Source organism: Neopelma chrysocephalum, unplaced genomic scaffold (genome assembly GCF_003984885.1).
Source record: "Neopelma chrysocephalum unplaced genomic scaffold, ASM398488v2 Primary Assembly neopelma1_69, whole genome shotgun sequence".
Classification (NCBI taxonomy): domain Eukaryota; kingdom Metazoa; phylum Chordata; class Aves; order Passeriformes; family Pipridae; genus Neopelma; species Neopelma chrysocephalum.
Window position 1 is genome coordinate 11,741,310 of NW_020897729.1, and position 24,697 is coordinate 11,766,006.

General features: G+C 51.5%; 1 protein-coding gene across 9 annotated transcripts in view; it reads right to left on the bottom strand.

Annotated features, from left to right (window-relative positions):
• Positions 1 to 3,207: 3,207 nt before the first annotated feature.
• Positions 3,208 to 24,697, bottom strand: part of MBNL1 (muscleblind like splicing regulator 1) — a 55,039-nt gene continuing 33,549 nt past the window's right edge. For 2 of the 9 annotated variants that reach the window (XM_027685424.1, XM_027685432.1), the window contains exons 4-7: positions 18,827 to 19,084; positions 17,803 to 17,856; positions 16,888 to 17,041; positions 14,858 to 15,130 (exon numbers count right to left, since the gene is read on the bottom strand). In XM_027685424.1, the coding sequence (XP_027541225.1) occupies positions 14,877 to 15,130; positions 16,888 to 17,041; positions 17,803 to 17,856; positions 18,827 to 19,084 (720 nt within the window). In that variant the 3' untranslated portion in view covers positions 14,858 to 14,876. Of the gene's footprint in view, positions 6,471 to 7,737; positions 7,813 to 10,806; positions 10,902 to 11,589; positions 11,626 to 14,857; positions 15,131 to 16,887; positions 17,042 to 17,802; positions 17,857 to 18,826; positions 19,085 to 24,697 lie in introns of those variants that run through there. The other 7 variants (XM_027685426.1, XM_027685428.1, XM_027685427.1 and 4 more) reach the window with 7 other exon arrangements.

A 24,697-nucleotide genomic window follows, 5' to 3' on the forward strand; every position in this document is an offset into this window, starting at 1 on the left:
GCATCCTCCTTCCTTCCCAGCCGAGCCCACTGGCATCCCACCAGCACCCCACGGCTCCGGCACCTGCGCTCACCCTGTGGCTCCATTTCCACTCTCCCAGCCTTGAGGGCAGGATGGGCTCACTCTCCCAATCCCTTGGATATATCCCCCACCATCTGGAAGTGCCTCAAGTGCCTCCCAGCACTGCAGGGCCCTGTAACTGAGGGCACGGACAAACAGGCAAAGCACTTTTGCTCTCTGCACCCCCAAAGCTGAGGGTCCACATGGCACCAGGGCAGCTGCAGGAGGCTCATCCTCCTCTCAAATCCTCAGAAGAAGCATCAAGTACCAGGTGCCACCCTTCACTTTAATAAATCACTCTTAGAGCCATGACAGAGGCACAAAACCAGGGCAATCCCAGGGCACAGCAGTCCCTGCTGTTCTGCACCATTAGCTGGACATACTGGGTGAACTGGGCTGTCCCGTGGTCAGGCTGACCAGGAGGGGAGACCCCGACCAGCAAGGTGCCCCCCAGTGCTGATGTCCTCCTGGGACTCTGGATGAGCTGTGTCCTGGAGATTCTCCCCCCGGGGGATCCCAAGCCATACCCACCCCAGCAGCACCCAGCTCCTTACCTGCTCACGTAGAGGCTCCCGAGTCCCTCCTGCAGCCCCAACTCCCTCCAGCCCTTCACCCCAGCTGAGCCCCATCACAGCCCCGGGGCCACTCAGCCCCACCGGCGGCACCTGGGTCGTTCTCCAGACGCTTCTCTCTCTCCTGTTCTCGCCGTGGTTCGGGAGCTGCCGGAGCTGCTGCATCCCCTGGCAGAGCACAGCGGCTGTGCCGCCCTGCCCGGTGTCCCCCGACCCCGCGGGGGCAGAGCCGTGCCCGTCCCAGCGCCGGGGCATCGTGCCATGCCAGGCTGGGACCACAGAGAGCACTGATTGGCTCCGTTTGGGAAGGAAATACGCCTTTTTTTTTTTTTAATTACAACTAATATCTGTGTGCAAAAAGAGCCTCAGAATTATCCTGTTTCCTCCTTCCTGCCACCATTCCCTGCCCTCCCCACAGACCACACAGAGGTGATTCAAACCCCTTCCCAGGTTTCTGCTGCTCCCTCCCTGAAGGCCCAGAATCCTCCCCCCCGTTCAGAAAAGCCTCTTTGCTGCAGAACCAGGGGATCCCTTGGAACAAAATGCTGTTATTTTGCTTTCAACAACTGGTTACGGCTGTTGCTGCTCGTGTGGTTGTCACTGTCCCGGCTCCGGCCAGCGAGGTGCTGTGGATGGAGAGGTGTCACATGCCAGAGAGGTGGCACAGACAGGGAGATGCCACGGCTGGAGAGGAGCCACGGCTGGCAAGGTGTGATGGCTAATGAGGCGTCCCGGAGGCCCGCGGGCAGCGAGGTGCCACATCCCCGAGAGGTGCCACATCCCCGAGAGGTGCCACATCCCCGAGAGGTGTCACATCCCCGAGAGGTGTCACAGGCGCAGCTTCCCGAGCCGCCGGCGCTGCCGCCGCTTTGGCAGGAGCTCCTTCTCGTGGCTCTGCTCAGCATCCGAGCGCTCGGTTCGCCTCGTCTCTCCAGCGCTGTGGCAGAGCCGCTGCTCGGCACCCGCTCACCGGGACAGAGCCGGGACAGGGCCGGGACAGAGCCAGGACAGAGCCGGGACAGAGCCGGGACAGAGCCGGGACAGGGCCGGGACAGAGCCGGGACTGAGCCGGGACAGAGCCGGGACAGAGCCGGGACTGAGCCAGGACTGAGCCGGGACAGAGCCGAGACAGGGCCGGGACAGAGCCGGGACTGAGCCGGGACAGGGCCGGGACAGAGCCGGGACAGGGCCGGGACAGAGCCGGGACAGAGCCGGGACAGAGCCGGGACAGGGCCGGGCGGAGGGTCCCGGGGCTGAGCCGCCCCCGGCCCCGGGGACGGACCGCGGGAGCCACTGATGGGAGTTACAGAGGGAAACCAAACTGGGTTATTTTTGCCAATTCCGAGCACTAGCGCCGCTCGACACATTGTTTATCCCTCGGCAGCTAAACGTGGTGATAAATGAAAGGCCGGTGTCACCCCAAGCGCGGGGGCAGAGGCAGTGCAGGGGAGAGGTGCTCGGCGTGTCCGGGGGTGCCGAGCTCGGGAACGGCAACGACAAACCCGGCTGGGAAAGGCTCGTGGAGGGTCACAGGAGACACCCGCAATCCTCCCGAGAAACAACTGCCCTGAGGTGTTTCCTTTTATCAATTAAAGTTGTGATGTTGGGGTCAATAATTTTGATTGTCAGAGTGATCTGTGGGAACAAACGGAGGAACAGCAACACGTGGCAAGGGAGCTCCCTCTAACGTCAGCCACTGCTCGGCTGCACACCCACTGCCTGCACCTCCACTCCCTGCACCTCTATTCCCTGCACCTCCATTCCCTGCTCCCCCACTCCCCGCACTTCCATTCCCTGCTCCCCCACTCCCTGCACCTCCATTCCCTGCTCCCCTCAGTTCCATGCTCCCCCATTCCTTGCTCCCTTTCCCCTTCCCCCCCAGTTCCCTGCTTCACTATTCCCTGTTCCCCCTTCCCCTGCACCTCCAATTCTCTGCTCCCCACTCCTTGCGCCCCCAATTCCATGCTCTCCTCACTCCCTTCACCCCCAGCTCCCTGTGTCCCCAGTTCCCTGCACCCTCACTTCCCTGCTCCTCCATTCCCTGCGCACTTATTCCCTGTGCTCCCCTTCCCTGCATCTCCAGTTCCTGTTCCCCCCTTCCCTGCAGCAGGCAGGGGCTGCGGGTCCCTGTGTGTCCCTGAACCTCGGATGTGTTGCCACAGGAGGGTAAGGACAGCTGGGGCTGATCCAGGGCATCCCAGAGCTTTGTATTTAGCCTCTGGATTTAACAGGAATATCCCCAATACTCAGCATTTTAATACACATCCCGTGGATGGAATCTGTGCTGGTGAAGGAAAGCCCCAGACAAGGTTTTGCCCGGGTAACTCCTGTCCCTCGAGTCACAGCAGAGCACAGACAACACTCGAGTCACAGCAGAGCACAGACAACACTCCAGTCACAGCAGAGCACAGACAACACTCGAGTCACAGCAGAGCACAGACAACACTCCAGTCACAGCAGAGCACAGACAACACTCGAGTCACAGCAGAGCACAGACAACCCTCCAGCCTGCACGGCCCCGCGGGGCCACCCCGAACCCCAGGGAGGAAAAGGGAATTAAGGAAGAGAACTTTCATTAGGGCAATTTCACTTTATTTTTTCCATACAGCAAGGTCAACTATAGCAGTAATAATAAAATAAGCATAAACCCAAATTGCAGCCCAGGACAGAGTACGTAACTGGAGCGACTACAAGCGAAAGTAAGTCTGTGGTTACTTTAGAGCAAACCCGCGTCCGTCCTTCCCGCAGGGAGCCGGGGCTCGCTCACCCTGAGCTCCAGCCCGGCCCCTCCGCCTCCTCCCAGCTTTGGCACACACAGGATGATCGGCTTCCTGGAACGGTTTCCAAGAAAATGGGAAGAACTCCCAGGTTGTTTTTCACCTGCTAAAAGAACAGGACCACTACAGCGAGAAAATAACCCCCTACCCCTACAGCTACGGGTGCTGTTCCGTTTGCCTGTCCGTGGTTGAACTCTGTGAACGACAGTATTTGTTTTGAAGAATCTTTTTTTGTGAACAAGAAACCACTGAAATTGTCAGAAACTGGTTTGAATAGCATATATCTTTAATATATTTTGATACTTTAAACATGCAGTAGATTTTGAATAATGTACGGAATATCTGAGCCATGATTCCCTGGATGGGCTGAAGTACCTGCTTTTTTTTTCTTTTTTTTTTTTTTCTTTTTTTTTTTTTCTTAATGATTTTCAGGCAGATTTGACCCAGTGGAGCTTCTGTCAGTCATGAGATCTCGGAAGGATGGCAGATCTTTCCAGCTGAAAAAATCCTGGCAAACTACAAGCTGTCCACATAAAGCAAAGCAACTTTTTGGAAGGGGGATGGAGTGCTAACTCTGTGCCACTTTTGCAAGCAATTTTGTTCAGCCTGTCATTTTATTTAGCCTTAACAAAACTCCTTGTAATTATAGACATTTTTATTCAAAATAAGATCTTACTATTATACAGGTTTCTCTCTTTTTTGACTATATACAGAAGTGCAAAAAGTCAACCTTCGCTCTCGACGTCCCCAACTGCAGCATAATCAACCCTCAAGAGTTTGCACACACACACTAGAATTCTTGTTACGTAAACTTTGAGTATTTGGATTATCAACAAAAAGTCCCTTGATCTATTGATTATGCAGCTTATTTATAACAAGGCCTGATATTCAGGGATTTCAAAAAATATTTAAACAATATTTTAACATTTGAAATGGATACAGTAGAAAATAAATTTTCTTCTAATATCTAGGAACTAGATTTTTTTTTTCTCATAATAACTAATTACAAACAAAATAAATCATCAAAATATTACTCAATTGTCTGCCAGGATTGTTGCCATAGCAACAACTTAACTTCTTACTTAGCAATGATTATATAATTATAAGATATCCATATAAAAGATCTTTGTTCTTTTAATGAAAACTAGACAAGAACTAACAATGACTGACATTCTTACATTGTCATATTAGATCAGTAAAATAGAAATCATTTAGTTAACAGTAATACGAATACTCATAAGACACTACATGTAAATTCCAAACTGAGTATGTTATGAAGAAAACTACCTTTTTTTTTTTTGTATTTTGAAAAAGTCATCAGTAAACTCTAGTAAAACAAAATTCTATAAACTGAAATGGTATCAACTGGTAATAGAAAATGAAAACGAGCTAATAAATGTAAGAAATAAAAACTATACTTTTAACAAGAAAAAATAAGTAAATTCTCTATGGTAAGTCACTACAATAACATGTGAAGTCACCTATACTTTCTTAACACGATTGAAATTACATTGGTATGGGTTTTAACCCGTAATGTAATAATCTAAGGCTTTAATAGATGTACAGTACAATCAGGAAAATCAACACATCATTCTTCTCTATAAAGCATCTCTCTCAAGCATAAAAACTCGCAGTAAACTCGGAGTATGGCGAGTTCTAGAACCGAACCCGCGCCTCTCCCTCCCTGCCCGCCCGGGGCCTGGCCCCAGGCAGCCCCTGGCTGAACAGAGCAAAAATATCCTTTACTGGCTGCAACATCCAAACCACAAAAAGGAATTCCTTTGGATGAATCCATTCTTAAAACTTGAATGCACATCTATTTGTTTGTTTTTATTTTGTAAAGGCTTTCTAAGGCTATAAGCAGTTAATCTGAACGAAAAAAATCACATATAAAACTCACCCGAGTATTAACCCACCCAATTTCTACGCTAATTAACATCTCATTTGTCCTATTTTGGTTTGTCATGCATCTGCTGTCAGTGCTTCTGCGTCTTTGTTTAGAGTCGCCGCTGACGCGGGACTTGATGAATTAAAGTGAAACCCATCTCTGCAAAACATTTATAGTCCTTGTGACTCGCGACAGAGGCTATAAATAGAGCAAAAGAAGTTCCTCAGACATTTGTTACTGTGTCTCAGAAATGGCTTTTCCCTTTCGTAGCTCACGTTATACAGTAAATATGCATAAATACGACACACTCAGGAGAATTGATAGAGAATATTGTCCGTAAGGGTTATGCACAGCTGGAGCATCTCTCTGGTGCTGCCCACTGGCTGTGAGGAGCAGTTGGCCATTTCTGAGACAGCTTTGGTTTGAAACAGAATGGTGCCCTTTGACTGATCAGTACTCATCAAGTCAGTGAAAACGTGGTTCTGAAAATAACACTGCGGAAATAATACTCTGATGGATGTACAGTCTATGGCACTTCATGAGAATCCTTAACAATGTGGTACTTAAAGCCATTGATGTGCTTTAAAATATACACAGTTGTGGTTTTGCTTGGCACATTCATCTCTGTCAGATTCCTCTCTTCCCACTTCTTACAATCTATTACATTAAAAATATTACTCTTAAACAAAAATTACTGTGCATGCACGCTCTCGTCTATAATGGCAATTTTAAATACAAGGTGCACCTTTGTTATTTGTAAACCTTGAAAGAAATAAACTTACTTTAAAAAATTATATCTTGGTCTACAGACGTACCAATACATAATAGATTTCTGGTGACAGCATCGTCGGTCTTTCCGGGGTGACGCCCGTGATTGTGGGGAACAGGCCCCGGGTGCACCGACCCCCCGCACGCTCCGTGCCGGGAAAGACGGACGATGCTGCGGGTTTCAGACAATAAGATCACCTCAGCACAAATATCAATTCAATGTACAAAGTATATAGGCAACAGTGTGCAGTGGAGTCCCACGGTCTCGCTTCGTCTCGCTAACATGCAATGTGTGATGTCACTGCTGAGGGGTTCCCAGTGCTGCTGGACAGTATTTACATACACTATGGCTAATGAGCTCCGCCTCTTCCCACCCTAATCCGGCCTCTTCGCCTCGGCTACGAGCTGGGGAGGGAAGAGCAGAGAGTGTTCTCAGCACGGCCAGGACTGTGTCAGACCACGCCAGCCCCAACCTCACCCGGGCAGGGGGAGCTGTGCCCCGAGCGTGGGAAGCCCCCGGGCCCTGCAGGGCAGCCCTGGGGCAGGAGGGGCACACAGGGTACCCTTGGGGCAGGAGGGGCACACAGGGCACCCCTGGGGCAGGAGGGGCACACAGGGCACCCCTGGGGCAGGAGGGGCACACAGGGCACCATTGGGGCAGGAGGGGCACACAGGGCACCCCTGGGGCGGGAGGGGCACACAGGGCACCCCAGCTCTGCAGGGACAGAGGAGCCCCTCCCGCTGGATCCCGCTGATCCCTGGCCCTGGGATCGGGGGCACCATTCCCCACACTCAAGGCCCGGGCCCTGGGAGCCGTCCCTGTAAAACCCAGGAGCCCAGCCAGGATCTCAGGAGCACAAAACATCCTTAGAAATCCAGGCCCTGTGTTCCCAAGGGAATTTTTCTCCCCTCAGTGCCCATCCAGTGCAGCTGTTTCTCTGGTCTCTGTGTCCTGTCACAGGAGAGACCCTCCAGAGGTGATTCCTGCTCCACCTCAGGATGGTCTCCAGAACAGGCACAGTCTGGACCCAGCTGCTTTGAAGGGACCCTGGCAGCAAGTTCAGGCCATGGATGGGAGACACCCCATCCCATCCCACCCTCCCTGGGTCACTCCAGCCATTTAACAGCATTTATGCTCAGCTGAAACACATAACTGTTATTACAAACCCACTGTGGCCAATGGGTGAATCCTCACCCTCAGAAATAATTCCATTCTGGCCGAGATGTTCAGTAAAACATGGCAGAAAGGGAGGGGATAGCTGGGGGGGGTCTCACGACAACAGCAGAAATAGGAGTTTCCAAACCCAGGCGATGCCGGGTTTCCAAATTTTGAGATTTAAAATCTGTTCTTTCTAATGAGAACTTGATGGAACCACCTCCCCCTCCAAGAGCTGCCCCTCAGCTCAGGTCAGTGCTGGGGCCACACAGATCAAATATAAACTGAGAACTCTGATTTTGCTGTGTGGGCAGGAACAAACCAACACCTGACACGGCCACTGCTACCCGGGGATCTCCCCTCGGAGAGGAACAGCCCCTCAGCAGAGGTCAGAGCCTCTGCCCCCACATCTTAATGGCTCCCTTAGAAAGAAGAGAAAAACATCTGTCCCTGAAAGCAGCAAATTACATACGTAAAGGTAAGAAAAAATATAGCAACAACACACTGGGAACTTACTGTTTGATGACCAAACGTCTACATCTGTGTAACATACTTGTGGCTAGTCAGATGTTCGGCAGATATTATGGGTATCTGCAGGTAAAAAATGTAAACAGTGAGTAACACATGCAAGGAGCCCACCCAGAGGTACAGCATTTGCTACAGAACATCACTTTGGGGAGGGGAGGATCAGCTGTGAGTCGGTGGATTTTATGTTGTAACTATAAGTTAAAGTCAACTGAAGTGCTACAATAGCACCTTACAACTGGAAACATCGGGTTAAGTACTACTGGACAAATATAAATAAGTATTATTGGTTGTTCAGGAAATAAGAGAAGTTAACATCTACAAGTCATGCAGTGCAGTAATTGAAAATAGCCCTTTTTGTTGGCCTACACAAAATTCTGTGCTTTCAGTGTCTCCAATGATGAACTCTACAGAGGCCTCATTTCAGGCTGATTTTGTGAAGTGTTCACTGCTTCCACCGTCCTGCGTTTTGGATGCCAAACCTACGATGCCCTGAGCTAGATTTCCATGGCTGGTGCAGATGCCCTGTGGAGAAGGGCTGCCTGCCCTTCCCGTGGCTGCCGTGGGAGCGGAGCCTCCCCGAGCAGTGAAACAATTCCCAAAATGTTCTGCTGCCTGGACAGGACTCAGCACGTGGCTCTCCTCAAGTGCCCATCAGCTCAGCTTCCCATTTAAAAACATGCAATTACAATCAGAGACAACTGCCAGCAGAGCCAACAACGGGTGACAATGCACCCCCACCCCGGGGGAGCAACCCTGCACACCCAGGGACAGCAGATGTGCCCAGCACAGGGACATGGGCTGGGGTGGAGGGTACAAAATGGGTTTGCACCATCCCAAACGGCTGTGGCACTTGGGAAGACCCTTTTCCCTGATGGGCACCAAGGCTGGCCTGTGAATCCGTCCAGGAAAGGGAATGGGAGTGTTTCCTCTCCGCTAACTCATTGGCAGGTCCTGCTGCTGTTTCCCCGCCCGTGTGCCCTCTCCTCCCCTGGCAGCTCACACATCCACAGCATGGCCAACTGCACAGAAATGGGCTTGGAGCAGAATGAAGCTTCTCATACCATGTTTTCCTACTGCTGCAGGACGGGCTGCGGCACCCAACTGGAGCAGCATCAGGGACAGGGCTGTCGGAACAGACCAAGGGCCTTCAACACCAGTCCGGGGAGATGGAGGGCCAGACCTTTAGCCTTTGGCATGCAGGCACATGGCATCGGGTGGCATTAAATACCTTCAGCATTGCTCACATGGTATATACATATATGGGTATATATGTATATAGGGAGGTTTGGCTGCAGAACTGCACTAAGTGTGTTATGAGGCTCCGGGGAGGAAAGGCATGGAATGGTCGGATTCTACAACAGAAAGCTGCCCTGGGATCTGCCTGGGGAAGTGCACGGTCACTGACACAGAGATGACTCAAAAATAATGCTGGTTTTCTGGGGCTTGGCTTCTTCTCCTAACTCTCAGGACATACACAGGATACAAGACACACTGTCTGGTGCAATAAACCGTAATATGAAGAGACTTTGGGCACACAGGTGGTTCTTGCTGAGGTGGCACATGTGCAGAGGTAGCCCCACCTATCAACTAGCTTTTCAAAAACACAAATTCTTGGGCTAAGTTTAAAGCCCTGAGTGACCTGGTCATTCAGCAAACGTTTCTCAAGAGAACACCATGCTACCCAAGCATGACTGCATGAGCAGACTAACCTGGGTGGTTTTGGGAATTGCACAATATCCAGGTCCCTTTGGAGGCTCGGGATGTGCACACCTGGGTATCACTGCAAGGGTGTCATTTGGGAATCGTATTTTTGAGAGATGAGGAAGCAGACAGGTTAACGAGGGACGTACAGCTGGGGCAGCACAAATGGTAGTGCTCGACAGGTAAAGGTGCAAAGGCTCGAAGCCAAAGAGCCTGGGCTTCACTCTGCAGCACGGGGTGCCCACAGCACCATCCTGCCCGGGCACAGAGGGCACCCCCAGCCTGCCGGGGCTCTGGGAGGTGGCAGAGGTGTGGTCTGTACTGAGCCAGGGAGCTGAGCAGGTCAGCTGAGCCTGCACAACACTGGCACTGACCCCAGAGCTCACCCCACGCACAGAACCACACTGCACAACCTCGAGTTCCCTTTGCTGAGGGGCACACTGTGATCCCAGAGCTGGGAGCAAGACCCCCATACTGGACCAGAACTGACGTGGGCAACTCTAACTGCCCAGTAAACCTCAAAAAATAATTTGCTTTTAGAAGAGGAACAAGAGGATCTTTAAAATGTTTTTACTGTTGTACTTTCAGCCAGATGTCGTACATAAATCTGCTCTTCTGACAGCACCCTGTGCTCAGGTGCAGCTCCAGCTGCTCCTCTGGCCCTGGAACTCATCTTCAGAGCATTGGTTCTGGCTCTCCTGGGAGATTTGTAACCATTTATGTGGTAAAGCATTACTCTTATATTCCTGAAATACACCCAAACGTGCAATGCTTGGGGTGGCTATTTAGAAATAAACCCAGGCTCTAATGGGCATTTTCTCAACTGAGCTCTGCCCTCAGCAATGGGCCATTCCCAAGAGAATCACAAGCTGGAACAAAGATTTCAAAGAAGTTTCTGTGTGGCCCATGCTCACACGGCTTTGTTTTGCTCTTGGAAGAGGAGAGTCAGAACATGTTTGGACTGCTAAACTCAGACTGTAAGAACCTGCAGCCCCTCTGCACAAAGGCTCCCCTGGCTCTCCCTGAGTGCTGCACTGAAAGGAGCCGTCGGCTTCACAGGAACAGGAATAAATCGTGGGCTCGTGTATTATCCCTTGCTCTTTACATCCCCGAGAGCAGAAATAAGCAGCATGGCCCATAAATGTTAAGACTGAGTCAGAAACCCTATTATCAATTATTTTTAGCATCAGAAATGGAACTGCAGCACCTCTGGAGCATGGCTAAAGGCTGATTAAGCTGTGCTGCAGCTCTCTGAGAGAATGTGTAGGCCAACAAGAGGTCAGATCCAAACCCCCATGCTCATTAAAGCACCGATTTCGAGTTGTCTGTAAGGAACAAAGCTGTAAATTAGCAAACCTGGTTGGCTGTGGCTGTTGCAGCGAAGGGAACACTTGTGGCAGATGTTGTTGCTGCAGACACAGTGGCTGGCGTAGCACCGTGCACCATGGGAACTTTCGGAAGGAAAATCAAATAAGCAAACATACAGAAGAGTGTAGCAGTATGGGGACCAGAGCGACACGTGGGAGGGTCATTGAGCATGGTTTTACCACAGCAAAAAGCCCGAGACATCATTGCCAGCGCGTGACATGCAACCACAGTGCAAAGCGGGACAACATTCCGGGAGGGAGGGGAGGGAGATGAAAGAGAAAAAAAGGGGAAAATGCTTGTTACCATCAAATCAAGAAAATCGACACAAACAAGCTTAACCATTTCAATACGAAAATCAACAGGAGAGTTTTTCAATGCCCTTATATTTACAAATTTTTGCCTTTTAAAAATTCAACCCAAATATTTACCGCAAACAGAAATTAATCTTGTTCAAGGACAGAATACGGCTACGTGGCTATGGTAAGATACAGTCTTTAGTTAACACAAGATAGTTTCTAAACACTGGAACTCATAGTCCAGTCAAAATCCACCAAGGAACAATGTGCAATTAAAAACTGCTGTACAAAATTAACATCTCTGTGCCCGTGTCAATTAAATAAAACAATCGCATTTAATTGACAGGTGTTAGTGCAAGAGGCTCGGGGGGATGGACTGGCACGAGGGCTCTACGTTACATCTAGCAGTGGATTTTGAGGGTCTGTGAGCTGCACCACAGGTTTAAGATAATCAAGAAACAAAGCTGGCACCTACCAACACTTGTAGCGGGTGTCATGCACAATATTGAGCCTGCTCATCATGCATTGCAACAGGAAGGTGGATTTGGAAAGGGAAAAGAATTAAAACAACCCATCACACGTGTAATTAGAAATTTCATTTGAACAAAGAAGAAAAATTGTTATTATGGGCACAGTGGCAGGTAACTGTCAGCACAATCAAACCACACAGTAGCACAGTGATCCGTTAGAGGGAGGCCTGGGGACAGGGTGGGTGGGGTGTGGGGACCCTGCTGGCCCCCGGAGCACACCCAGGGTCTGGACAGCCAGGAAACACCTCCTCAGCTTTAACTCACAACCCTGAAACCTCTGTGCCTTTGTCCTGGTCCTTCCCCTGGGCTCCTCAGACTAAAGGAGATATTTTACAGTCCCAGCTGCCCGTGGGTGCAGGCCCTGCTGTGCCCCTGCCCCAGCTGCCAGAGCAGTGCAGGAACCCCACTGTTCCCTGCCCTGTCTGCTCAGCACAGCTCAGGGCAGGGACTGAACACTCCCAGTCCCTGCACAGCTCATGGGGACACCTCAGATCACCTGCTCAGCGTTTTGTTCTGCAGCATGGGAGGGATTTCAAGCTGCTGCTGTCTGAGCTCACAACCTGCAACTCCTTTCAGGCTACACAACAGTACAGTGACAGCACCTGGAGAGTTCTGCCCTGCGACCAGAGAGCCAGGAGCAGGAGGATACTTTTAGGATACTTTTAGGAACATTCTGGTATCATTTTTAAGTATCGCCAAGTTCGTAATTCTTTTTACTTTACACAGCTAAATGCCTTCCACCAGACTGATGTCACAATTTTCTATTTCTGCTTCCAAGATGATAAATATAAACTGATCTTTCAGAATATCCATTTTCAATAAATTATTTACTTTTTTATTTAACATTTATTAACACTACCAATGATGCTTGACACAGCAGAAACTGAAATAAACTCTGAAATCGGGGAACAAGATTGCAGTGGGAATGGAAACATATCCTAGCAGACTTCCAGGGCAATGCTGCCTCTGTGACACCCCGTGACCATAACAGGGGACAGGAAATGGCTCCAGCTGGTGCCAAACGCTGCAGGGGCTTTGCACAACCTCAGCAGCTTTTGACTGTGCAGGGAAGAAGTCGGTCAGTTTAATTGCTGCTGGGGCAGGTTATTCTGTGTCAATCTGTGAGGCTGCAAAGGAAAGGGCATAATTGTGTTTCCTAATTACTCCTCTATTTCCGTGCCATGGAAGAGGCCGAGAGCATTTGCAAAGAAATGGTAAAGGCAGGGCAGCTCTCCTGACCTCCACGGGCACAAACCATGGCCCAAACCAATAGGATCGCTTGCAGGATTAAAAAATGGAGCAGAATTTGGCTATAAAGTACAAACAGTAAGCAAAACTGCTTTCTCAGTCCCTCTCATGGCATCTCTGTGGTGTTAATGAGGTTACAGAGAAGAGGCTCCGAGTTCTGCCTCTGCAGAAGTGCCCTGTTTACACGGCTGTACATCCTCCATCACAGCTGGAATTGTACCTTGTTCCCTACATAATTACCTCTACATGCTACAGATGAACTGGATCTTTATAATGACTCTGAAACATCCCTGTAAAGCTTTTCAGCTCCAAGTTTCAGTGTGAGTTGTCATCATTAACATTATGAACAGGACGCACAGTTTTGAAAGGGAACTGAAGCAAATGAACATGAGGCAGAAAGGAGAACACTCACTGGGGTGGGATAACTCCCAAATACAGACATAATGCTGGATGACTCTCTTACCAATAATAAAAATAATTTTGCTATGACCTTAATATTCATCTTGACTTCAGAACCTTTGACTGACTGATGGGAACACATGAATAATGAATGTGCCGTTTCAGTGTTCCCTGGCTGTTCAGCACAAGGCAGAATTTTAATTCGAGGATGTGTTAACTGACCAACCAGATTATTTCTGCAGTGCAATAAAGCTATTTTTATAAATATTCTAGGTTTACTGCTGTTTTAAGTATTTTTTTCTCTTCTATCCCTCATATTATTCCCCTCAGCCTACTTCTTCTGCCCAATCTACTAAACCCTAACTAAAAACAACACCCCAGAGAGGATAAGCACTCCCATGGAGGAGAGCAGTGGTGCCTGACCTTTCCTTCCCTAACATTTAGGAGGAGAACAGTGGTTCTGCAGAGGCCCAGCAGACCCAGGGAGGAAGGTGCTCTAGGAAAGCCTCTGGGCACTGAGTCCCAGCCAGGAGCAAGGGAGTCTCTGGGGCTGAAGCTGCAGTGACTAAAGGAGTACACGATGGGCCAACACGATGGCAGAGGTGGCTGAAGCCTTCCCACACCAGCCCTGGGGTTCAGCTGCCAGCTGCAATCCTGCCCCTTGCAGCTGCACCAGGACATCAGCTCCTGGGAGCATCCTGCCAACCCCAGCCCTTCCTTTGGAGGAACTCATTTCTCAAAGACACTCTGGTCACCCTGGTGACACATCGGGGCAGAACAGCTGTACTGGCACACCTGAGGGGACAGGGAGCTGAGCCACAGGATGGCCACGAGCACCAGGGCAGGATGTGACCCAGCTGCCCACAGGAGCTCTCTCTGCAGGGCCCCAGCCAGCTCCAGTCACTGCAGGACACGGAGCAGGGAAGGGGAGCACAAGGACCTGGAGCTCTGCACGGTCACAGCGAGAGGTTCAGCCCTGTCTGCCAAGGTGTCCCAAGTCAGAGCCAGGACACAAATACCAAAACACACTGTGAACATCACTAAGTCATGCAGAGCCTCCTCACTTGGCACACTAACTCCACTTATTTCAGCACCACAAGTGTTCCCAGTTCTTTCTTGCAATGCCTTTAAACTCCCCTCTCAGCCTGGGGACAGATTCCAGCAGCCAAGGTTTCCCCCTCAAGAGGAGAGCTGTGGAAGAGGGAGCTTTAGTAGAGAGAGGTGAGCTGAGTGTCTAAGGGCATTTAATCAATGAGGGTGTGCTGGAGTGCAGTGTCCAACCTCTGGCACGGACAATCCCTCGATGTGTTTCACATCCTGGCACACAGGCAGCCAGAACGATGCCTTAAAATTCAAAAGAGGTATCTAAAGTTGTCTGGAACGTGAGTGGAAGAGCAAGAGGAGTGAAGTGCCCTGCACAGGAGGGTCCTGCCCGGATCCCCCACAGAGGACCAGCCCCGTGCACACCCACCCTGTGTGGGTTCTGCGTGTGCCCTGTGGCCCTCCTGCACTTCACGCCCTGCAGCTGAAGCAACTAAGAACACAAATGAGCACTTACACCTTGGGTGTCTGAACCTGAAAAATGTCACTTTAATTCAGATCCCACTGAGCTGACCTGCCCCTGCTCCGTGGCCTCAGAGCTGAGGGCACCTGTGTTCTGTGCTCTCCGTCGCTTCGTATGGACTGATGGAGAAACTTTATTTCCAGGTGACTGTGCCTGAACAGGAGCTGATCCCAGCTTACTTGAAGTGGGAAAAGCTATAAAGGGCAAGGTGGCAAAGCCATTTTTCAAGCTTTTGGGAAAGTACTGGATTACTGGAAAGCTCAAACTGCCGCTATCTGAAAAATATAAAAAGACAATTTATAGTAGCTCACGCTAAAAACTCCTTTACTTTGCTTGTGTAACATAAACTAAACTTCAGTGGTCAGGAAAGGTCTAATGAGGTATCAAGAACTATTGTCAAGCTCCTGGAGGTTTCAGTGTGGACATGTGGAGGAAGAGCTGAGGTAGCCTGTGTGGAAGAGCTGGGAAAGATCCCAGTTGATGATGAGGTGCAAATGGGGTCTGACACACGTGAACCACAACCCCAGCTCCCAACTTCAAAGGATGTGATTCGAGGCATCTCCAGCACTTCCAGAAACCATCCAGGCCCTTGCTGCTTTAATGGAAGCTGGAAAATTGCAGTTTACTGACTCCACCAGTTATGCTGTGCCAAAAGAAATCTGTGAATTGTTTAATATGTACAGCAAGGGCAGTGAATCCTCCTGGATGGGGCTCTGAGCAACCTGCTCTAGGGGAAGGTGCCCCTGCCCATCGCAGGGGGTTTGGAATGAGATGGTCTTTAAGGTTCTTCCCAACCCAAATCATTCTGGGATTCAAAGGTTCTATGATCACATAGGCATTTTTATATGGATTTTAGTGTGTGGGCCAGAGATCTGACCTACAGCTGACTCAATCCGGCTTTGCAACAAGCTTTTAGTGATACATTTCAGTGGTTGCAATGCACTTTTGGAACCTAAATAAGTTATTAAAATGTTCTATGTGAAGAAACTGGTTTCTGTGCCATTTAAAGTACACATGTTGGCTGTATGCCAGATCAAGAAAATGGTAAAGGGCATTATACTGAACTCCTGGGAACATACTTCCCAAAAATATTTAGGATAAAACCTTTTAATTTTTTAGGTGAAGACTGATTAGCTGTATTTCCTCCCCTCCCCAGTCTGCATTACAAGGGGCTGTCCTCACAGACCCCTTCCCATTTTTGAGTACAGATCAATCAGCTGGGCCCTGCACAGCTCCTGGAATGAGGTGCTGCTTCAGTGGGGGTTCACGTGTAACAAACCAGCTCAGCTGAGTGACTGAGGGCAGGAACTGCAGGGACACACTGGAGATCATTTCTCGTGAAGTGCCCTTTGCAGAACCAAAGCACACATTTCAAATTTAAGCCCCACCACTTGTCCTCTGAAGGGATTTCTGCCTGGTACAATAGTACAGGCATCAACTCTTCAGCACTTACACCAGGACAAGTCAGATCTGATCACTCCTGGCTGAGCACTTGGCTCTGCTCAGCCGGAGATTGGCCCTGAGGCACTGGAATCCTAAACTGTGATTTCTTGTGTAGGTTGGTGGTTCTCCCAGCTGTGAGACTGCCTGTGCCTTCTGCACCTCCTGAGAGCCAACACCTCGAGGGTGTGACTCAGCCCCACTGCTGCCAAGCACACGAAGGCCAAGGGGTCTTACAGTGAAGAGAAGCAAACACAAACAGTTCAGGGATATGTAAAGAAGAGGAGTTAATCCAGGGAAAGAGAAAGGAGAGAGATTTCAAATTCTGATTCGAGGTGACAGAGCATGATGCTGATTTTTATGTTAGACTGGAAAACACCCACCCAGCTTCTGCGAGGAGCAGAGAGAAGCCAGTGTTCCCACAGCCAGCACCTCCACTGCCCAGGGGCTGGAGGGGCTGCCTGTGCCCATCACCGGTGGCCTCCAGCACACACTGCACTTGCCACCAGCAACAAACAACTACTTCCTACTGTGTTTTCTCCAGAACTCCCCCTGCTCCCTCCCCAGAAAAAGGCGGCTGAGCAGCACTTACCTGGTGGGAGAAAGGCTGTATGCTGCTGTAACTGCATGTTGGCAAGAGCTTGCTGGTACTGGAAGATACCAGTGTTAAAGACTGCGGTGGCACCATTGGTTTTTTCAAGCGCAGGCCTCTTTGGTAAGGGGGGAAGTACAGCTTGAGGAATTCCCTGAATGGTGGATGGGTATAAAAATAAAGTCCGGTAACAAAAAGAAAAAAAACCAAAAGGGGGTGGGTGGGGTGTGGGGGAGGATGGGAGGGAGGGAGGGAGGGAGAAAAGGAGAGAGAAAAAAGGAAAAAAAGAAAAATCAGTAGAAGGCAAAATAACCAGGCAGCACCATGTTTCTCCATGAGCAAGCAAGCAGCATAGCAGACTGAACTACCAAATAAAAGGCGAGGGAACAGCTTTCCAGGGAGCACTGTTTGCCTGCCATCCCAGTGGCACAGGGACCGGCCTGAGCACCGCCCTACGGGAAAGCTCCGGGCCGGGTCAGGAGCGAGGCTCTCGGGGAAGCAGCACTGCGAGCTCCATGAGGATCACACGTAAAGCCATGTTAATAGTCACCATCCGGGGCGGACGGCGGGGCCGTGGTGCCAACCCGCTCCCCGGGCATGCAGAGCACGCGCCGCATGCCGGCCCCCGGCCGCCTCCGCGCCACCAAAGCCATGCCAACGCGCCCTGCGCCGGCACCCGGGGAGGGACGGGGGGGACGGGGGGCAGGAGGGCAGGGACGGGCACGGAAGGGGGCCGGCGGGGCGCGGGGGCGGCGGGGGCTGCAGGGAGGGTGCCCGGCCTGGCCCGGCCGCCCACACGCCCTGTGCCGGGGACGCGGGGAGGGAAACCGGGACGTTCCGTTTCTACACATTAACCCCAAACTCGACTCTACGATACAGCTACATGCCAAGCTAAAAGGTGAAAGGTCATAGTACCAGGTCAAAGGTTGCCTCGAGGGGTCGCTTCAGTGATTTGACAGCCGACTGAGTCTTAATTAGCAGGCAGCGAGCACATGATGGCAATGGCCAGTGGGGTCAAGCGCATTAACATAAACAGCAAGCAGAGGTGCGTCATGGGGGCAGCAGTGCATTGGGGAGGTGAGAAAAAACAAATAAAAACAAATCACCGGATGCCGTGTACAACGGTAACAAGACTAGGCATGCACGGGGGGCCCCCGGCGGGCAGGGCAGCGGGGCAGCAGGGATGTGCCCACAGCAGGGAGGTGCCCGCGGGGCGCTCACGGCCACGCAGAACCGGGAACGGGGCTCCCCGCCACCGGCCACCAGCCACCGGCCACCGGGAGCCCCGCTGGGACCCGCGGCCACCGCCTCGCCCCGCCGGCCCCGCTGCTCCGGCCGTGCCCGCCCTGCTCTGCTTCCCACACCCCCTCGGGCTCAGCACTGGCGGGACCCTCCGCCACCACAGCCCCCCTCAGCGCTACCCTTGCCTCGCCAGGAAACCACCTCCTGAGCGGGTCCAGACCCGGCTGCTGCAGCTCTGGGGCCTGTGCCCATGGGAGCTGCCGCCAGCCCTCGGGGACACGGGATGGGAACAGCAGTAACAGGGTCAGATCCACTTCAAACTACAACTCTACAAACACGGACTTACAGGAACTAAATAGGGGTTTATCTATCTGTGCAGCTAGAGAGAGACACGTTGCCCACACACAGATACACAGCCAACCAGATACACATGTAGCCCACACGTACAGACACACAGGTGTATGGACACACACAGGTACATACAGGTACTCGGTACATCAGCAGGCAAAATTAGTCAAACACCTCAACGGGCTGGAACTACTTCAGAACAGATCTGGCACCACATGCTGAGAAAGCTCATTGCACCGTGTAGTGACCAGGGTCCCCGAGCACACACCCCCTCAGCGAGGACAGACACACATCCACTGGCACCTCTCCTCAATGTACACCTACATCCAGAGGTTTTCCCCACACTCACCATGGCAGCTGCAGTTGCTGCTGCCTGGGCAGCTGCAGCTTGGTTAACCTGGTACTGGGCAGCCTTGATCTTGGCTTGCAGGTGTGCAGGAGGGTGAAAATATTTGCACTTTTCCCGTGAGCATCTCCCTTTGATGTAATCCATGCAGACGGTGACGGTGTTGTCGTTGGTGTCGATCATGGCGCTGTCGGCGGGGTGGGCGAACCGGCAGTCGTTCTCTCCCCTGTTGCAGTTCCCACGCTGGTACTCTCGACATACCTGTGACACCAGGAAAAGGAAGACCCTCAGTTTGGGTGACGTGTGCTGCAGGCACGGCTTGGAGCGGAGCAGGGGTTTGCAAACGCCTGTGAGAAGCACCACAAGGATGGGGCCTGGCCCCAGGTGAGGCACAGCGGCGGTGGGACGGTGGGACTGGGGACTGGCAGCAGACACTGGCTTCTCTAGAGCCACTTCTGATGCTAAAGAGCATCAAACCCCACCAGGATCAGAGCCAAGCACTCAGCAGGTGTCATTTTGGCTCCTGCTTTAACTGCCCACAGGGCTGTTTCTGTTTCCTGAAGAAATGTGCTGTGGTTGCTCTTGGGGACCACCCAAGCACCCCGAGGTGCTCGGCCACGCTCTGCTGGGACCTGGTAGTGCTGAGTCACCACATTCCACGTGTTCAATAAGGTGAGTGGTCACAAGTGCCGGGAGGGCGATATGGGGCTGCCCCCAGGGAGTGCTCCATGTCCATGTGCCCTCCCGATCCAAGTGCCTGCCAGGAGAGGGCAATCCACAGCCCACGGCCTCCCTGAGCAGGCACCAGTCCTGCTGTCACATGCCAGCAGCCAGTGGAAGCTGGAGGGATCAGACACTGCAGCAAGGAAGCCTCTTGGCTGGCAGCCCCTGCAGCATCCCCACTGTGCCCCGTGGGCTCCAGCCAGCCCCGAGCCCTCACAGCCCCCCTGGCCACCCCAGCACTGCAGACACAGATGCCACCAGCATGACAAACACAGGCCCCCTCCCCACGTGCCAGGCAAACCCCGTGTTTGACAGACGTGGCCTCTTGTCATGGCCCGTTCTCCCCAAAGCACCAATAAAGGCACTCGGCATTCCAGTTTTCCAAAGGCCACAGGAAACAAAGGGACAAAAGCAAACGGGTCGGTACAAAAATAAAACAACTATAGTAGATGGAATTTCCTGTTCAAGGTGGGTGCCCATGAGCTTGGATCATCAGTATTTCCTCAAGAACCTTGGCTCTGATCCCTGCAACAACCCAAATCTGGCGGTGGTTTGGTTTCCCTCCATGCACAGGTTTAACCCCTGTGCTGCTGCCCATCCTCTGCACTTATGACCTGACACGTGTGAACCTGACCACAGGAAACATCCATCTGTCCAGAGTCATTCCTGCACAACCCTATTTACAGGCTTTTTCCACGTGGTGACAGACTCCAGGGATGTATTCAGAGCAGACCCAGCCCCTCCTGCCCAATGTTCACAGAACAGATTCTGCAGCACACAGGAAACAGCTCAGGTAAATTTCTCAGCCGGAAAATCACCACCTGCCTGCCAGGTAATCCTGCAGTCAGACCCCTTTCCTGGTCCAGTCCCACACGGACCACTGTGCCAGCCAGCGTGACACAGGGGGGACTGGGGAAGGAGGTTCTCCTTCATCACCTAGGAACACTTTCTGGGTCAGGAACCAGTGTCCTCTACCCAAACACAGGCCTCCCACATAGACAAAAATGGATAATTTCCTCTGATCATTTGTCTGCAGTCTAGCAGAAAACTGAACCCTCTTCCTCTGAAGATGAATAAAAGGATGAACCAAAGACAGCTGTCTTTGCTCCTTGTCTTGTAGTGGTGATCCACTAAACAGAGGTCTCAAAAACACTCCACATGTAAGCAAGAACTACTCCACTAATAACACAGAAATTATATATACAAATTCATATATGAATGTATACATATAAAGCACCTATATACAGAGAGAGAGAACTCATCCACAGAAGAGCTACTTTTATCCTGGTTAAAAACCAAAAGGGAATGACCAGAATGCTGAAATAAGCAGCTAGAGATAATCTTTGGCATGTCCAGGGCAAGTTTTCAGAGCTGTAGCACAGTTGCTGCACGAAGGCAAAGAACAGCTCCCTCAGTGCTCCCGAACAGACTCGAGATGAGGGCTCACAGCAGCCAGGCACAACCCTGAACTGCTGCTCCTTCTAACCAGTGGGACCAGCAATGGCTTTTCAGCCACTGGGAGGGTAACAACCCAGAACACTTCCAATTCTTGCTTATTTAAAAATAAGCATTGAAATGGGGTTATTTTTTGCCCTGGGCACGCTGCAGTATATCATTCATCTGCTTGAGTACAGAGAGGCACAAAGGCATGATGTGCTGTCTGGTCTTTCAGATCTGGAGAGCTTTTATTAGTTATTTATTAATAGCCCTGTAATTAGTACTGTAATTTTCAACTCAGTATGTTAGGAAACATAAACAGAAGAGGCACAGATACTCCAGCCTGCTGCAAAATGCTGAGTTAGAGCTGCAGTGTCACTGACTCACTTTAATTCCCTTGCCTTGCTCGGGTTTTGGGCTGAGTTTGCTTTGATGGCCCCGCTGGGACTGGAGGTGCCACCCCCCAGCCATGGCAGAGTCCCTCACTGCTCACCCCAGAGCTGGGCAGGGTATGGATGGAGGGACACAGCCAGCCTTCCAAGCGTGTCCCACCTCCCAGCCCCTCCTCTGCACCCAAGAGACCCCAGCAGAATGGGTGTGCTGGCACCCAGGACACTGAGCATCTGAACACACAGCCCCACCCAGTCACAGTCCTGATCACCCAGGGCTCACAGCTCCAGGAACTTCTACGTTGCTTCTTTCTGGCAAAAAATGGCATCTAAGAAGCAAGCAGGAAACAGCAGCTTGGCTGTGGTCATTCTTGACTGAGGAACACTTCTAATAGACTCTGATGGCCTTACAATGGAAACAGCCTTTTTTGATAAAGCATTAGGCAATTCCTTTCTCTCTCAATTCCCTGTCCTTCTTCCTTCTTTTCTAGTTCACTGAAAAACCATACTTTGTTCAAGACATTTCTGGCAAGGGAGTAGGAAAGCTGTGGAAAAGCCTCAAGCCATGACATTTCCACCCTGAGTGCTGGTTCCTTACGGGAGCGGCTGGATGGACACCCAAACATCTGCATGCTGTATGAAACACAGTTGAAAGCAATCCTCCTGCCAGCAGCATTCCCCAGCCTTATCTTAGCCAGACTCCCATTAATTCAGGAGACACGGCGTGCTGCCTGCCAGAGCTGTGGTGCCTGCCTGCCTCCCTTCAAACCCCAGGTGTGCCCACCAAGAGCTCTCAGCTGTGCAGCAGCCTGACTCGGCACCACAGGACGTGTGCTGACTGAATCCCTGCCAGCACACAGCGCTCCTGAAAATAAATATTTAAAATTCTAAGCAGAACCAATCATATTCCAGGATTAGACGCTAACATCATCGTGGTTATTTTTCTCCAGGACAGCTCATTCCAAGGGATAGTGAGCAGAGCCTTATAAAGCTCTGATCGTGCCATAACAAATGCCAGTGCCACAGCAGCAGATCCCTGGGAGAGCAGGTAGACACTGCTGGGTCCTCTGGGAAGTAACAGCCAGACCATGCAGCACCTCCAAAATCCATTCTGTATTTCTGTAACCTATAAAGCACATTCAAATGTTTTGCTGTTTATAAAAACATTTGAATGTGCTTGTTTGGTGTTTGGATACTAAATTTGGATACTCCAGATCAAATGACCACTACACTGGAATGCACTTGCAAATTACCTTCTCACCTACACGTTTCACTGTTTAAACTCATTTGCAGAAGGAAAAAACAGGAACAGATATCCCCTCTTCCCAACAGAGAGGGATTTTGTAAGCCAGCAGTGCAGTGTGGACCACAGAGACTGTGGGTCAACCTGGATGTGCTCTTGACTCCAGTGAACACAGAAAGCAAAGCTCAAACAGCTTAAAGGGTAGAAGCAGCTGGATTTCTTTAAAGTGACCTACATGGTGCAGTGACCAGAGCAGAGCCCAGGTGAGGGCCAGGACAGGATGGCAGGGCTGGAACAGCCCTACTACAAGGACAAGGACAACAACAAGGACATCCCCCAGGGGCAGAGATGAGACAGATGCAATCGCAGCACAGAAAGCTGTTGGGACCCACCAGCTGGAACGTTCATCCCTGGAGGAATACGGCTGAGGAGTGAGGGCCTGCTGGGCTGCAAGGAGACACCTGCAGCTGCACCAGCACAGCTGACACACAGATGCTCCTCCAAGCCTCAGCCCTTGTTTTCAGGGGTTGGCAACTTGACCATCTCCTCCTCTCTGTACAAGTTCAAAGCAAAACCACTCAGCCTTTTTAAAAACTTTTTAAAATTTTACTGATTTCAGATGTTTTTCCTAATTGACAAAAATGTTTTTTACTGCGGATTGTGCCCCTGGGTGTTCTGTGACAGTGCTGCTCTCACAGCTCCCTCTTGTGCAGAGGACTGACTCAGCAGTGCATCACTCTCTGAACAGCCATATCAAGAGCAGCATCTGGAGGGCCAAATCCTGCACGCTGAAGTCCCAAACTTCAATAGCTCCCCGTGCACTGTGGCCAGAGTCTCAGCCAGCACCAGGGCTGCCCTGGAGGCACCACATGAAGGAGTGCCCCTGCACATCTCCCCTCAGGCTCCCATGGATGTACCTGCTTCCCTGGTCATGGGCAGAGCCAGTGCCTGGGGACATTGGGTACACCAATGACCAGGACACTTTTGAACCCACATGTCCCCACAGCACTGATCAGCCCGTGGCCACCACACAGCTGGAAGCACCATCAAACACAGCAGCCACCCTTGGCACTGCAACTCAAAGGGCTCCTGCCACTGGCATCCTCCTCTCCATACTCATTTCCAAACCCAGTGTGATTTATTTATGAATTTATCTAATTGCATTTTGGTTTTAATCCACCTCTGGCAGGTATCCATCATGAAACAGAGTCCTCAAGGGAAAAACATCCCTGGGTGATTCCACCCGGCCACCCGTGTGCCAGCTGGGAGCGGCTGCCTCCCCGTAACCTGAGCGTGCTCTGGGGAACGCTCCCCCCGGGAAAACATCTCTAAAAAGGGAAATGATGTGATCCCGCAGGAGGGGAACCTGTGGTGACGTGAGCTCTGAGAATAGTGACAGTGGCAGCAGGAAACACTGGCTGCCAGCTGACCCTCCACACTCCTCCCAGCTCACCCTGAGCGGCAGCTCATCAGTCAGAGGCAACCAGGGAAAAGAAACTAATTTCCCTTGTAAGGAGAGTTAATCCCTGTTAATGAAGACACACTGGCAGAAAGAAAAGCATTACAAATACAGCTGCCTGCATAAAACAGAGACCCCTCTCACTGCTCCCATTGTGCCCCCGGGCTCAGGGCCCAGACCTGGCGCAGGGAAGGAGAGCGGCCTCGCACAGGGGCCACGTGCCCCCACACCCCGTGCCCAGCACACCCACGGGGGGACAGCGGGTCAGCCCCACTGCTCTGCCCTCCCATCGCCACCTCTGAACCACCAGACCCGACCGGGGCTGCCAGCACCCACACACAGGCTGTGATCCATCCTCTTGGCTGTGCCCTCAGGCTGTGCCCACGGGCTGTGATCTGTGCTGTCAGGCTGTGCCCACGGGCTGTACCCACGGGCTGTGATCTACGCCCATGCTGTGCGCGCAGGCTGTGTTTGCAGGCTGTGCTTGAGGGCTGTAACCTATGCTCGTGACTGTGCTCTCACACTGTGCCCACGGGCTGTACTCTCAGGCTGTGCCCTGTGCTCCCAGGCTGTGCCCACGGGCTGTGATCTGTGCTCCCAGGTTGGGCCCAGGGGCTGTGCTC